Source organism: Scylla paramamosain, chromosome 8, assembly GCF_035594125.1.
Source record: "Scylla paramamosain isolate STU-SP2022 chromosome 8, ASM3559412v1, whole genome shotgun sequence".
NCBI classification, from domain to species: domain Eukaryota; kingdom Metazoa; phylum Arthropoda; class Malacostraca; order Decapoda; family Portunidae; genus Scylla; species Scylla paramamosain.
Genome location: NC_087158.1, coordinates 29,918,379 through 29,934,351, shown reverse-complemented (window position 1 = coordinate 29,934,351; position 15,973 = coordinate 29,918,379). Strand labels below are relative to the sequence as shown.

At 47.8% G+C, this 15,973-nt stretch overlaps 2 protein-coding genes across 4 annotated transcripts; one reads left to right on the top strand and one right to left on the bottom strand.

Moving 5' to 3' along the window:
* The first annotated feature begins 294 nt into the window (after positions 1 to 294).
* LOC135103135 (dynein regulatory complex subunit 7-like) lies at positions 295 to 6,539 on the top strand. Its single transcript, XM_064009196.1, has 15 exons — positions 295 to 546; positions 635 to 760; positions 1,163 to 1,357; positions 1,594 to 1,791; positions 1,926 to 2,138; positions 2,511 to 2,937; positions 3,119 to 3,244; positions 3,417 to 3,542; positions 3,924 to 4,080; positions 4,318 to 4,426; positions 4,691 to 4,978; positions 5,234 to 5,452; positions 5,559 to 5,660; positions 5,807 to 5,908; positions 6,094 to 6,539. Exons 1-15 carry the CDS (start codon positions 295 to 297, stop codon positions 6,379 to 6,381), a joined length of 2,928 nt encoding a protein of 975 aa, XP_063865266.1. The 3' UTR covers positions 6,382 to 6,539.
* Positions 4,284 to 15,331, bottom strand: LOC135103137 (mucin-3B-like). 3 transcript variants are annotated; one of them, XM_064009198.1, is made up of 7 exons: positions 14,363 to 15,331; positions 12,990 to 13,209; positions 12,409 to 12,528; positions 10,004 to 10,078; positions 8,386 to 9,108; positions 7,305 to 7,450; positions 4,284 to 4,541 (listed from the first exon to the last, which is right to left on the bottom strand). In XM_064009198.1, the coding sequence occupies exons 2-7, from the start codon at positions 13,200 to 13,202 to the stop codon at positions 4,463 to 4,465; spliced, it is 1,356 nt and encodes a 451-aa protein (XP_063865268.1). In that variant the 5' UTR covers positions 13,203 to 13,209; positions 14,363 to 15,331; the 3' UTR covers positions 4,284 to 4,462. The 3 variants fall into 3 exon arrangements, with proteins under 3 accessions (XP_063865268.1, XP_063865270.1, XP_063865269.1); XM_064009199.1 differs by lacking the exon at positions 4,284 to 4,541 and adding an exon at positions 7,054 to 7,069; XM_064009200.1 differs by lacking the exon at positions 7,305 to 7,450.
* Positions 15,332 to 15,973: the final 642 nt, after the last annotated feature.

Here is a 15,973-nt window from a genome sequence, read left to right as displayed (position 1 = left end):
ACTAACTGCACTCTCCCTGTGATGACAAACCTAACAGTAGTGACACCACCGCCACCTCCCTGGCAAGCAACGAGCAAGCCGAGCCGCCCGCCCCCTCCTGAGTCCTGATGCCTTGTTGACATTCACTTCGGCATATTTCGCTTCGCTCTTAAGTCGGCCTCGGCACCCTAAGTCACCTGAAGATTTTACTACATTAAATTACGCATACTTGTATAATGAATCTGATAAAGCTACACAAAAATAAAATCGAACAGAATAGATAAGCGAAAACTATCAAATGTCTTTCTAAATTAAATGACGCATGTTTGGGACCAGCAGCAGTGGTGCGTGCCGCGTGGCGTCCTTGTTGTCATGGCAACGCCGCGGCGGCATGACCACGCAGAGTGCAGAAACATGTTCCAGGAGACAGCTAAGGATAATAAGGTATACGAGGAAGCTGAAGAAAGACTATTGAAGCAAGTGGATAGTTTCAGACGGAGATACAATTCTCTGTACCCAAGCGGCCCCCTACTGCTGCTCACTCCACGAAATGAAAACGACAAAGTGGTGAGCTACTAACACACTCAAAACAACGACAATAAAAACTATTTGTTAGGGCCAATAGTAAAATCACTGCAAGTGCCTCTGTTTCCAGGTACCAATCTTGAGTTTGGTTGTGCCCAGCCCTCAGCCCCATCCCGAGCTACTCAACATACATGATGCGGCTCCAACCTTGGCAAACCTGCTCACCTATAGTCCCCCGGCCCCGTCATCCCCTCTGGTGAGCATCGGTTACCTTCCTTTTTATGTTACCACATGCGGAAGCAGAAAATATCTGTGTCATGGCAGAGAGAGTCCGGCAAGAAATGTACTTATCACCTTTCATGCTGTCACAATCAAACTTGCCCTAGAGAATCCCTGCCTTGACAACTCCTTTTTCTTTAAGTATTTATGCAGATTTATTCATATGAAGGTTAGTAAGTCCAGTCGTTTTTTTCTATTTATGGTAATATATAGCTGTGTAGGTAAATGGCTGAAAAAAATAAAGTATGGGGGACGCTTTAATAACAGTAGTAATGGAGCCTCAACCATCATATTGATTTCCGTGCCTTGTCACCATAATCTCACAAAGTAACACGTTCTGCAACTATGACGCATTAACTGTACGTGGTTCGCATGACAGCCGCGGAAGGTACGATCGGCAGCTGTCGTGGCGATGACGCAGCGAGGAGAGGCGGCCGAGTGTGCCCTAGTGGTGGTTTCTGTGTTGCTGGGAGCTGGCTACCGCGCCTTCGTGGCTCAGGGCATAGCGCGCCCTTCCCTAGTGGCCGGCGACACGTCCACACTACCTTGTCCCTACCTTGCCCCGCCCCAGAAGGTCAGTCGTCGCAGAAAGAAGCACACGTTCATCACCTGCTTGCTGGGTAATGAAGACCTGTGAACATTAAGCTTGCTCGATGCGTTAATCTAATACAGATTGATAGTTTTCTTTTTTTTCTTCCCCGTCTTCTTTTACGTCTTTTCCTTTTGATTCCATAAATATCAAACCACAAAGTGAATGAGTCGGCTCTTGAGGGGAAAGTTTTCTGAGACTCATCCTTGCATGTGTATCAGGTAGGGGAGAAAGGAGGCAAGGCACCCCCATCGAAGTACACGGTGAAACAGCCACCGGACCTGAGGAGCCGGTACATCCTCATAATGGAGGAGCGCATCTGCCGCCAACTCAACGCCGAGAAGCAGCAGCAGCAGCAACAACAACAGAAGCGAGACAGTGAGCCGAGTCTTGCTGAAAGCCATCAAGAACAGCAGCAGGTTGGAACAATGAAAGTGTGTGTGTGTATGTGTGTGTGTGTGTGTGTGTGTGTGTGTGTGTGTGAATACGATAATAACACAATAATACGACAGAATTACGAGAACAGTGGACTGCAGCAATCACCGTAACACAGGAAAGCGAGGGTGGCGGTGATCTACATTTCTGGGTGGTAGTGCTTCCCCCTAAGCGTCAGATGACCTGCCCGACCCTTGTGGAGCCCAGCACGGGGAAGATAACTCCTCTGCCCACTGAGGAGCCGCTGCCCTACCTCCACTTGCACGCTCTCTTCAACCACAGCAATTACTGGGCCTCCACGCAGCCCCGGACACCCCTCAGCCCCGACACGGTGAGATGTGGTCGACTCACGACACCCTCTTTTTTCTCTCGGTAAACTTTCATCATAAGCTTTATTTTCTGAATCATCACGTCAAGTCGTTTGAAAATGCTTGTTTTTTGTGTCCCACGTGTGTGTGTGTGTGTGTGTGTGTGTGTGTGTATTTTTTTACTTTCATTTCTGTTATGACATTACTACTACGTTGGTTATATCTGATTCCGTTCATGAAAAATACAAATGTAGGAGCCAACTTGTCCTCGTAACCAGTTTTACATTTAATTTATCGCAACGTTTACCGTTTTATAATCCTCACTGGATACCAAGGAAGGATCAGTAGTCTCAGTACGAACAACACTTCTGTACGTTAACACTTCACACCGACAGTTCAACTTGGATGATCGCTCGCTGTGGCTGCCGCTTATCGATGACGAATCCGGGAATCCCCATGAACGCTCCCAGCCTAAGGAACCCAAACACAAGCCCTCTGAGCCTTCCTCCCATAACAAGGAGCACGAGGACACGCAGCAAACCACTCAGGAGCCACAAGACTCCCCAAACAAGCCTCAAGATCCTCCTGGACAGTCTCAGGAAAATCAAGATTCTTCTAACAAGTCACAGGACACTCCAAGCAAATCCCAGGAGCCGCCTAGTCAGTCATACGAGGCTCAAGAATCTCTCGGTGCTTCCCAGGAATTGCCCAGTCAGTCTCGGAAACCTAGTGCATCCCAGGCGAAAGCAAGTCGACCCAGGAACAAGGAGGAGCCGCTGCTGCCACGCGCTTGCTACAAGCCTGTTGTTATTACCGAAGAAGGCAAGTTATATGTTGTATAGCATGCTCCTGGTAGTTCTCAAGTAGCTCGGTTCATGACATAAAGGCTGAGAGTTCAATTATGACTCACGGCAGCTTCTCTAGGCAAAAAAGGTCTTTGCTTAGACGGCGCCATATGACCTCCCTCTTGCTGTGACATGACACACTTTGTACTTCCTCACAGCTCTTTTGCAAAGGTTCCCAGGGGGTTGGCGGGAGGAGGTGTACCAGGAGGCTGTGGTGAGACGCTACGCCCCGCTCACGCACCCACGCGGCACGACTCTCGCCCTTACTCTTCGCACCCCGGAAGGTGAGACGTGATGTAGAAAAACCCCTCGCTCACCAGACAGACGGCCGTGATAGTAGTGTGTTTATGCCAAAATTAGAAGCGTTTATCTCAAGCGAGAGAGATAAGAGGATATTAATTTTGTCACGAGTGTGTAAGATCTTGATGCATTGCTTATTATCATTATCTTTCTCAGGATCAGTGAAGGAGGTGCGGGAGGAGTTTCAGCAGCGGGAGGACAGACTGGTTGGGCGCGTCACGGACCTCCACACGGGTGCAGTCACGGATACCTTCTCCAGGAGCAGGAAGGACACACTGAAAGGTATGCTAGGACCTCTCCCAGATATCAAGCTTGTCACCATCTCTAATTATATCAACATTTCCAACAAATTTCGTCCCTATTGTTTCATGCACTGTTAACTGTTATCATATCATCATATCATAAGACTCAGTGATCAGGTTGTTAGTGCTGAGTCATTAAGGGGCTTTAAAAGAAGATAAGTCAAATTCATGGAAGAGGATGGTAGGTGGAAATAGGTAATACGTAGGTGTGTTTCATAAAGGGACTGCCACGTGTAGGTCTGATGGCTATTTGAAACTTCCCTTATTTTCTTATGTTCTTGTGTTCTTATCTATCTATTTCTTTGACTCTTCACTCTGCGCTACTTCCGTGTCAACATTATAACGCTGAACCTCCACGCAGAACACCAGTATTGGAGGGAACCGACCTCCTTGGCCACCCGCGTTGGACCAGACGGAGTGGACAACCCGTGGCAGGCGAGTGAGCTGGAGGTGCGAGGACAGACGCAACCCCTCGAGGTGTTCCTGTTCCACTCGGAGTTTCGCGTGGACGCCCTCAGGTAATGCGGCAAGCAAGGAGGAAAATATTACAGAATCAATCTCTTTCTCGCTCTCTCGCTTTGTCCGACAACCTATTGGACTGTTTAAGCAGTTTAGAAAGTAAATGACAGATGAGACCATTAAAAGAATATCAGGAGAGAGTAAAACAAGCAATAAAACACCCCATGAAAGATTGACGAGAAGGATCAAGAAGAGGACAATCACATCGACAGAGCATCATTATATTATCGCTTCAGGAGACGAGAGGTGCGCAGCGGGGAGTGGCGGGAGGAATATGATGCCCGCGCCGATCTTCTCCTGAGGCGCACCGTCACCTTCGTTAGCGCCTCCTCCAGGACAGTCCAGGTGAGGCGTGTGGAAGGGGGGGGGGGACGCTGCTCCTTATCTTGGCTTGAGTTTCGTGGTGTTTTCCCTTGTCTTCAGGCGCGGCGTGAGGCATGAGTGGTGTGGTGGCTTCATACTGCAAGGGAATGTCTGTTTTTATTATCACTTCAAAAACAGCTACCCCGACTAGGGATTTGAGTTGGGAAGAAGTGATACAATACCAGAAAAGTTCGTGTCAGCAGCAGTGTGTTAGGATGATGCAAAGTAACAAGCTATCATTTACAGAAAATAGAGGAAGAATTCGAAAGTCCAGACAACGAATGCAGTGACGATAGCGGCTTCGGTGAGGGCGGTGATGATAGTAGTGGTGATGGTTGTGGCAGAAGCAACAGTAGCAGTAGCAGCAGTAAGGGGCAGGCAGTACAGCGGCGGGTAATGATGGTGGCGGAGGGACGCGTCCATCTGTTGTACCACTACGGCCGCCACCGCCTCCTGCAGCCGTCCCGAACCTTCTTGAAGCCCCAGGACGGATTGGCCACCTCCCTCACCACGGAGCACACGCACAGCTTCCAGGTAAGTCTCGTCATTCTTATCACTACAGCAAGCTTTCCTTCAAGCCTTTTACTAGCAGCTGCATCATCTCCATCACGTATCTGTCATCATTAAGTTCCTCTCCAGCTCACCATTACTCACGTGAGTCGCTGGAACATTCAAGTGTCCCTTTCACTGCCTCCATTTACTGCTCTGGGAAAATGTGGCGCCACAATGAAGCTGCAGAAAGTCTAACCCAACAGTGATGGTAGTACATGAGCCTCCCTCCCTCCACAGCCTGATCCCGGGGCAGAGGAGCCAAAGTTGCCGCAGCTGTGGGAGGAGTTGGAGGTGCAGATGGAGGCTGAGGCTCGGGCGCTGGTGGAGGTGCGGCAGGCGGTGGAAGAGACGGAGGCGATAAAGAAGGCACGTTTGGCGGAGGAAGAGCAAGCAACTCTCCTGCCTGGAATCTTTGACACCACGTCCAACGCCACCGTGCAGCAGATCCTGAAGGAGGTAATGTGGCGAGGGCGGTAAGGGCGTGGAGGGGTATGGCCAGCCGAGAGTATTGCAGGGGAGGCATGTGAGGGTATTTACTGAGGTGTTACGGTGGGTGTTGCAGAGAGCGTGGGAGGAGGCGCACCGGGAAGAAACTGAAAGGAAGAAGAGAGAAGAGCGAGAAGGCCGCGTCGACACCATTGCTCCGTACCTGCCGCTGCTTCAGGTGAGTGGTGCCACGTCCATCTGGCTCGTGGTCTCAGTACCAAAAGTCTGTAAACCGTACAGCATGTGTTATTAAGGAAAACGTTATTGCTGGCGTGATAGCGAGCCGAACTTAACTTAACGATGCTGGTTGTGGTGTCCGTGCAGGGCGGAGAAGGGCTGGAGGAGGCCGTGCAGGAGCGCTGCCTCCAGGACCTGAGGGATCGCCTCGCCCTCAGAGCAAACCTTCTCCAGGACAAACTTGACGAGGTGGGTGGTAATCACATTCCTTCGTAATTCATTCTTACTCCACACTAATGGAATCTCCCAGTTGTAATTCAGTAAATATCTCCTCTACAAAATTACTTCTTGATATGGCTCCATTCCCCAATGTGAAGACTGGAATTTTGATGCCATCATTTTGTCTTCTCTGGTGACATTTTCGTCTCCCACAGGCTCGGGAGGCGGTGCTGACATGCCGGGAGGAGGTCAGCCGCCGCAAACGAGTGACTGCCGAGGAGCGTGCCACCCTCAATGCTGAAACCGCTGCCGCCGAGGCCGCCCACCGCCGCCTGCGAGCTCACCTGGCTGCATGGAGACACGAGGCCGAGGAGAGGTACGAGACAATGGCGGCCAAACTAGAGGTCGACTCCAGGATCCGACTTGTACCTACCTCCAGTCTCTCCTCCCCTCCGCCAGACACGGGACAAGGGAGTACCGCATCTCCCTCCCCGCGGCGCTGAGGCGAACACCTCTGGGTAGTCAAGGAGGGGGAAGGGTGCTGGGGACTGAGCTGCAGGTCACATCTCACCACCCAAGTAATCACTTCTTCGGAATAGGAATCTCATTTCATATTTGTATACGATTTACATACAGTACTTTCAATAAATACTGAACAACATGTGGAATTAACTTATGACGCTTTATGGTTCTGCTGTGAACAGGCTGACGTAGTGAGCCCGATTCTGCTGATGAGCATCCGAAGTCTCGCCGCCTCGCGTACTGGAGCAACGCACCTGCACCTCCACCTGCCACCTGCCGCCGCTCCGTCGGTCACTTCATCATAGCCAACCACTCGTAAACGTTCATTAAAACTTCGCCAGTCAGAAAAGAAAGTAAGAAGTGTTACGTGGTGCACGTCGTCACCGCCGCCCGTATAACTATATAAACCACAACACACAGTCTTATAATCCCCGCAGGGTGCGAGTCATCCATCAGAACTCAGCCAGCGTAGCGAACCACTTTCAGAAGGTTTGTATAGTCTTAACTTCTCTTGATTGCTCCAATGTATCTCGCTCTGCAGCAGTAATAACAATTACGACACGAGACACCCGGGAGCCACACTTGGGAAGCCTCACACACCACAGCCCTAACATCCTCGCTTGGCACTGACGCTATATTGGTTCTCCAGCAGTGGTAGGAGACAAGGATCTATGTGGTAAAGAAACATTTATTGAGGTGAATTATGTACAGTTTACAATGGTGTTGCTTGCCTCCTTGATGAAACAACACAAGTTTTCACGACAAAGAGTAAAGCGGAAGAGCAGCAGAGTATGTATAACAAAATAGTGTTCTTTTCTCCATATCATATTATCTATGCATACATTACGAACTAGAAAATTCATATCACAGGCGCCCAATCTACCCGAAGAACGTCCCTCCTTACCACAGCCAGCGCTCTTCTGTCTCATGGGCTGTCTGGCGCGGCCTTCGTAGTCGCTCGTGTCTGTAGAGCGGAGATGGTACTCGTGGGTAGAGAGGTTGTTGCGGTTGGTGCAGTCGCTGAGGTTGGTACAGCGGTGGTTGCGGTTGCTGGAGTTCGAACGAGACGCACCACACCGGGAAATAAATGTTTAGCTTAGTTTCTTGTGGTCAGTATTCTTTCTTTTTAAATTCTAGACTGTCATGATTGCTCTTTTATGGAGGGTTTCTGAAGCTGCGGTTTGTGCGGTGACGGGATGAGAGCGACAGGAGGAGCAGTGGGCGCGATGATGCACGTGCTGGATGCTGGGACAACCTACTCAGGACTGTAACGAGTACAACACGCCCATGCTGGTATGCTAGTGAGCCTTAGGTGCTGGAGACTAGGTCGTGAGGTTTATGGTGGCAAGGTGGCAAGGCAGAACACCAAGGATGTGTATGCTGAGTGTTGGAAGCAATGTGCGAGTGCGGACATAAAAGAAACACACAAAATATTATTCAGTCGTTCATCTAGGAAGCCACTGAGTCGATAAAAGAAGAAGACGTCAAGAATAATACTGTCGGGATATAATACTGTACGAGTATAATGTCTAAGGGATGGGGTGAGTCACTGTACTGGCAAGTCATCTCCACTCAATACTGAGGGATATAGTCTTGTCTGAGGGGCGTGCGTGCACTCTAACATTAATATAATGGTGAACAAGTAACACAATAGGAAAGGGGAGGGCAAGGGGAGGTTAGGGCCAAGTTCAGGACCAGGGAGTAACGGTAACGGCAAGGGAAGGTATCAGGGACTGGGTTGGAATATGAGGGTACAAGACCTTTACAATATTAGGGCAAGTAAGCAAGTAACACAAAAGCAGGGACTAATTGATTGAGTAATTTTAATTCGCTGCAACAACAGAGGAGGAGGAGGGGGAGGAGGAGGGTAGAACCATTACAATATCACTATAGAATAACAACAACAGGGAGGGAAGGTCATGTCGGAGCTACACGTAATAATAGTCACGGGGCAGCGTGGCAACGTGCGGTCTGTTTACCAATACCTGGGCTGTAGTGGTCCTGGTGACGTAGTAAGGCACGGTAGTGGTGATGTAGCGGTCCACGGTGCTCACCACATACGCCGGGATAGTAGTGGTGATGTAGTTGTTAATCGGGTGAGTGCTGGTGAGGTGAATTTCAGAGACGACGGTCGTGGTGAGGTAAAGAGGCACCGTGGTCGTCTGCGTCACCACCACCTCTCTCAGACTCGTGGTGGTGATGTACTCTGGCCGCGTCTCCGTCTGCGTAATGATGACCTGGTTGTACTCCGTGTTGGTGATGTAGTGAGGAACCTCGTGCGTCTTGGTCACGAACACATCCTCAAAGGCGGTGGTGATTAGGTGAGTGGTGACGGTGGTGAAGTCAACAGCGGTAGTGGTGACGAAGGTAGTCGATGTGACATATGCCGTGTCGAAGTGCGTCTCCGTCAGGTAGGTAGGGAGGTGGGAGGTCTCGGTAAAGGTGGTGTAGAAGGTGGTGTAGACGGGCACCTGCTGGGTCTCGGTGTCAGTGAAGTACTCGGTTCGGTAGCGGGTGTGGTAGACGGTGGTGACGATGGTGCTGTACACTGGCACCTCCACTAGGGACGTGTCGGTCTGGTACTCGGTCTCGTAGCGGGTGTCGGTGACGGTGGTGTACACGGGCACGTCCTGGAACTCGGTCTCGGTGAGGTACTCGGTTCGGTATTCAGTTTCGTACTCGGTGTTGTAGACAGCCAGCGGCGTGGTCTGCGACGAGGGAGAGAAAGAGATAGATGATGATGGGTGGGGTTATGGTGACGGTGAGCTGAATGAAGCAGACACTCACTTACTAACTCATAAGAACATCAGAGCATAAGATCATAAGAAAATAGGGGAAGCTACAATAAACCATGAAACCTACATGTGGCAGTCCCTACATGAAAAATACCTACCTGTTTCCACACACACACACACACACACACAAGGTGAAACTCCCTACATGACTGAGTTGGTTTCAGGACTTTCTCATTCCCCACAGGTTTACTACTACATAGAATGGCTTGCTGCTTCTCTCAAGTCACCAGTGTTGACTCGAGAGAGCCCGCCGGATTTATATTATGCTCACTCACTACAAAGAAGATGCCATTGCATTAAACAAGTGAAAGTCAAGTGCACTGTTGTCACCTCTGCTAATACTTGTTAATCACCTACCAATGCTAGAATGTCTAGAATACATGGTTACAATAGGAATTTATCTTATATTACTTTATTTCATCTATTTATCCTACCTCATTAGTCAGAGAGATATTAATCTAACTAAGCTAAAAAGACAAAACATGCGGTTCTTGTGTAAAACTTCTATTTTCATATACTCGCATGAAAGTCGTTGACTCGCCGCATACATTCTCTTCGGAATGAAAACTCTCGTGCCAGTTCACTATTCATCACTCAACAACCTGCCATTAGCATACTCCTCTGGACAGTTGTCTCCACATTTGTCTCAAACTTTCCTTATTCTTCTAAGGGCTCAAGCAAAACTGTGGTACCGAAAGAAAGTATCACTGTTCAAAATAAGAGAGGGAGGAGATGAAAATGAAAGGACCTCCAGCACCTACGCCTCCCTTCCCCCTAGACATGAGGCGTGGGCGTGGCAGATACTCACGTAGGTGATGTACTGGGTGCTGAAGTGCGTCACGTAGCTCACCGAGGTGTCCGTCACGGTCTGGGTCACCGCGATCTGTGGGGCAGATACGCCTGTCATTACCGGACCAGGGAGTGAAGGTGGTACTAACAGGAATTTTTGCTCCTTCTTGTGCTTTTCTTCTTTTTCTACTACTAGTACTGCTACTATAATACTACTACTATCATCATCGTCATCATCATCATCATCATTATCATCATTCTCTCTCTCTCTCTCTCTCTCTCTCTCTCTCTCTCTCTCATCGGACCATATTCTGAAACACTTCTGCGTCGCACCTCCACTACTTTCAAAAGGATCTAGCTGAAGTTGTACAGGTTTTTAAGAGTGTTTTCATGGTTTTAGTGACAGATTAATGATATTTCTTTATTATTAAGAGGAGAAACACTCTTGAGAACCCGGCTAATTATCTATGTGGCCTTTGAAAAATAGTCGATATGAGAGAGCAAAGCGTTTCTGAATACGAATCATCATGTCATCAACACTGAAATGCTCACTGAAATGCTCACGGTATTACCCTCCCACACAATCAGATGCCATCAGTCTGCTCTGTGCATGCTGGATCACGTGATAGCGTCGCCACACGCAACCCAAGCCTTATCGTCCACTGTCGCCTGATTTCAAACCCGATGGCCGTGGTCATTAGCCGCACGATACTCTCCCCTTGACCCGCGCTGCCAGAGGTTATCATGATCGTACTGATACATTACTTGTAAGTCTGAGCACGTATTCTGAAGCACTTCTGCGCCGCATCTCCACTACATAAGATAAAATTGAAGTTACTCAGATTTTTGAGGGTGTTTTTATGGTTCTGTCGACAAATTAACCGGATTTTTACATCATTAAAAGGAGAAACAGTCTTGAGAACCCGGCTAATTATCTCTGTGATCTTTGAAAATAGTCGTTTGAGAATACTGTCCCCTGGCTTGTGGTCTGTATTTTGAAACACTTCAGCTTTGCAGGTATTTTCAAAGACCACAAGGATGATTAGTTTGTTTTTCTGGTTTTCATGAGCGTTTTTTTTTTTTTTCTTATTCCACGATCCACACACGTTTCACAACATCCTAGTGAATTCACATCCAAGGGTTGTTGTGGTGGGGATGATGCATGACTTGGCGTGGACGAGCCTCACCACCTGTCGCCACCCGGGGGTGTTGTCGCGGCGGGAGGCAGACGGAGGGGAGGGTGCTTGTTCCGCGCCGGTGATCGCCAGCTAAGTTTGCACCCGGCACACTCACTTTCATTCGACTAGTAAATAAACTACAGGAGAATGGGAGGCTTTAAACTTTCTGCGATTTGTTAGGATGTTTGTTCTGCTCCATCAAGTGCCGACTGCCAGTAAGTTTGCTCACTTTCATTGGATTAGTAAGCAAGAAAACTACAGAAAAAGAATGGGAAGCTTTGGAGTTTCTGCGATTTGTTATTTCTGATGCCTTCCACTGACTCAAGTTTGCGCAGCGCGCTGAGCAGAACGAGAAACGCTGCTACCAACCTTTTTACACGTTCTTTAGCTTCTGGTTCCTTGTTTACCTAAAAGAGGAAGAGGTAATGGAGCAGAACGAATGACGAGAACGATTTGCATTCCTACACAAAAACTTCCGTGAACGAATTGTACAGTTAGTAATCAAGAAAAAGAAGCATTTGAAGTCCGTAACTGCTAAACGGTGAGGGTGAATTCCTTGCAGCTTTGGTAGATTTTGAGTGTTCGGCGATGATTGGTTTCGATTCAGATTTATGCTCACGACTCGGTGTAAGGAAGAGCAGCGGAACAACGTGAAGGGTGAAGAAAGCAGTGGTCCAAATATCTCCCTGCGGGCTGAGGAAGAGGAGGAAGAATAAGAAGAGGAGGAGAACGAGGAGGGGAAGGGGGTGGGGAGGATGACGACGATGAGAAGTAAAAGAGAAGAGAAAATAGAAGAAAGCACTAATAGAAAGAAAGTCAATATACATTCCTTTCACTTTCGTATCACGCAGTTTGGGTGGTGGTGTCATTTTACAATTTTCATTTTTCCCCTCCACATCCTCCCCCTCCTTTCTCTTATCTCGGCTCTTCTCCATGACTTGCTGCTTCCAGATGCTTCTCTCTCAACCACCCCACCCATCGTGACATGCTGAAGACGAGACAAATCACTACACACGAGAAAGTAAATCACGTTGCATCTCTCCCCTCCCGCTGTTCATTGTCACTGCCGCTTCTTGCATCACTGCGCTTTCTCAACTTTTTTTCCGGCTCGAGATTAGAAGCTTATTCGGAAATGGTTACTGATATTCTGTGATTACGTTCATGTTTTTGTTGCTGTAATGCGAATGCTACTAATGTTCTTTATACTACTACTACTACTAATAATAATAATAATACTAATACTGGCCTGGTCATAGCTGGTGTGGGTGAGCGTGATGGTGCTGAGTCGAGTGATGGTGTTCTGTGCCCTGAAACCCAGACCTCCATGCCGCACCCCGAAGTCGTCCCCTATGTTCTGATCAAACACCTGAGGTTAAGAGAGAGTGGAGGGTGAGTTGTTTGCTTATAGGTGATATAAAAGTGATGCTGTGTTACTCAATGACATTTATTTATTAATTTATTTACTTTAATGTAAGGAGGGGTCTGACCAAGGGCAACAAAAAGATAGAGAGAGAAAAAAGGGCTCACTGAAGTTGCCATACCCAAAAAGCGGTCAAAAGGACTATCCAAAAGAATGACAAATCTTCTGAAAACTAAATTTTAAAAGATTTCAAGTCATAGCTACGAAGGAATACAAAAATAGAGGAAGGGAGTTCCAGAGTCGGTAAATGGAATGAAAGACTGAGTTGAAGGGGACAAAATAGGGGCGAGAGAACGTAGGACTTGCATAGGTGTGAAAGTTTAGCTTAGATCTCCAGAATTCTGCTTTTATACATGTACTAGAGTTTGGCCAAGGAGTGATTCCAAGGCAAACTCTAGAATCTTTACCTCTCCGAACTGAAGGTACTGGTTCACGGGGCTGGGCAGACCTCCCGCCGCCTCCCGCTTCTTGGCTCCGGTCTTGTTGGTCCCTTCGATTTTAGGTACTGGGCGCGGGGAGATCTGAATGCCGGACACAGCTGAAGCGGAGCAGGAAGCCGCTGCCACCACAAGCAAGAACAGTGGCAGCAGCAGGCGCCGCGAGGACGTCGCAGCAGGCATGGTAGTTCTGTTACGGAGGAAAGTAAGAGAAGTTTCATGTGCACAAGTATTCTCCTGCCGACATGTGGGTTTATATAGGTGGGAACTATCAGTCATTTAGATGCTATTTGTCAGTATGGTTGCAGTGTAGACGAGTGAAAGTGATACACCGCTGCCTCCTATAGCAATCATTTTAGAAAACACAAATCATCAAAAGCATCTCACAGGAAACCACAAGCATTAGTCAAACACCCTTAAAGACTGCTACAAGAAAGAAGAGCGAGTTGATTGTTAGCCCAGCGAGTCAAGGCTAGTCAACAACAGCTGGTAAAGGGGAAGACAGCAAGTAATAGCAGCGTTTTATCACCGCAACGTTACGGTGATTACAGCTCCCAGCACCTCAAACCAAACTAGCTATCATTCCGGACCCACAACGGACGAAGGGGGGCGGAACGGCTGCTCATAAGGTCTGATCATCCTGAGGGTGTCATCGCCTACATCACCCACAGACTTACCGATAGAGATCCCACAGGAATACACGAGCATCTCCTCACACACTATCATAAGAGAACCCAAAGCTGAGTTTACTGAGCTTATCTCCCGCCGCCACACGTCTCTCCGGCTACGACTTCTCAGTGCAAGTTGAAAAATACAGAGAAAAGAAAGTGAAATATCTTAGTCTTTTCTTACCCTCCGAGGCAATTTAAGAGGTGAAAGTCATAAATTGTGCATGATATCAATCTTGCATTCAAGAGAGAGAGAGAGAGAGAGAGAGAGAGAGAGAGAGAGAGAGAGAGAGAGAGAGAGAGAGAGAGAGAGAGAGAGAGAGACTTATACGTCCAAAGAGAAAAAGAAAAGAAAGAAAAAGAAAAGAAAGGGACAAGCAAGCAAGCAAGCAATGTGCTGCAATGATCATACTTCACACACATTAAGAAGGGAAGAACGTTAAGCACAGCGTCATACAACAAGCTTCGTGCATTTCAAACTTTCTAAACTAACAGTAAACATAAAGACTTCCCCTCAACATGCACGCGTCCGGGTGGGTCGTGGGGCGCACCGAGGCACGCTCCTGGGTGTGGGACGGCAGTAGGGAGAGAGAAGCGAGTGGGGGGGCGGCGTACAATCGATGTAACAAGGAAACATTACAGTAAAAATGAAAGTGTAAACATTGTGTGTCTCACCTGCGTGGCTCTAGGAGGTGGCTGAAGTAACCCACACACCAATAACAACGAAAGAAAACCACAACAGTAACAACAACAATGATAACAATAGCAACGATGACTAGAAGGGAACACAGCAACTGCGTTCTATAAGACTTCAGAAACACTAAGCGTAGTGAAAAAATATAAAAAAAAGATTAGTGTAAGAAAGAAAACGGACGAGTACCTATGACTAGTAATGGCAAAGAATAATGAGAATGCCGTGGTAAAAAGACGAAGAGAGAGGAAAATGCGACAGGGAAAGTAATGGTTTCTTTTTTACAACAGATGCGTGGCGGGCCGAGAGCAGCGGTTGGAGTGACGTCACGCGCCCATCACAAAACTTACGTGTGTGGATTGAATCAGGACAAACACTCCACCCTCCCTGTGATCTCCACCTGTATTTGGATATGAATTAGTGACCCCGGGGATAAAATCTAATCTTGATGCAGCAATGTGGGAAATGCAAACAAGAGCAACAAAAGTTGCTATTTTCCGGTGACAACCTCAAAGCGACATCCACAGCACAGCGTAACAAACAAAACAAGAAAAGTCTGTCACAAGCAATAATTTACGAAAAAAATAAATAATTAGGAACACTGGATACTTAAGAAGTCAGTCAAAAAAATAAACAAACAAACCCTACACAACCTTAAATTTATTAACAAAAGGATAATTAGTTAGAGAAAACCATCACAAAACACACAAATTCCTAAACTCACGATGCTGGACACAAGGCACGACCCACGTGATCACCTCCAGCAATGCTAAAAACCATCGCTGTGAACACAAACGCACTAAAAACCACAGCAGAATCAGCGCTGAACAGAACACCACGCAAGGGCGAAACACGAGTACAATTGCTTAGCACTAGGGCAAATACAGGTAGCAGCGACTTAAGAAGCAACGAGGACTTGTAAAGAACCTCTGAGGGGCGTGAGAGGCGGCTACTGACTGAAGGAAGAGGCAGGTAATGCGCTCCTCCACACCTCATGTCTGCCTCCTTTCACCAGCCATCCCCCCCCTCACGCCCCTCCCTCCTCCTCTGCACTCAATACCCCATCTAAAACTCCCCCCTTTCCCTGAGCATTGTCTTCACTCTCACCCTCTATATACTTTACCAAATTTGTGTTTTATGGACTCATCCTCCCTACAGCGTGCCTTCATCATCTCTATACAAATGTCTATCTTCAATGTACACTTTCCCGACTCCTCTCTTCGCCTACGTCATTTATACCCTTCATTTCACAAGTCTTCGCCACCTGCAAGCTTTGCATAATTACACCTGCCCGCACCATATACTGTGTACTCAATCCATATTCCACGTACGTATACATTCTTTCCTCCTTTCCCTTCTGTGTACACTTTCCACCAGGTTCGTACACACTCTCGTACACTTCCGCGCACAAGTCAACATTGTTGTCACGCTGAGATGTGTTCGTAACAAAAAAATTAAAAGCTGATGTGGAATGGACACGTATCCTTCTAATTTTAGTTAAGTGTAGAGAATGGATGGACTGACCTCAGGATGGAAATAACACTGAAAGAGTCTCTCACTAAACAATCCAGACTCAGTAAGCCATGAATTCATTT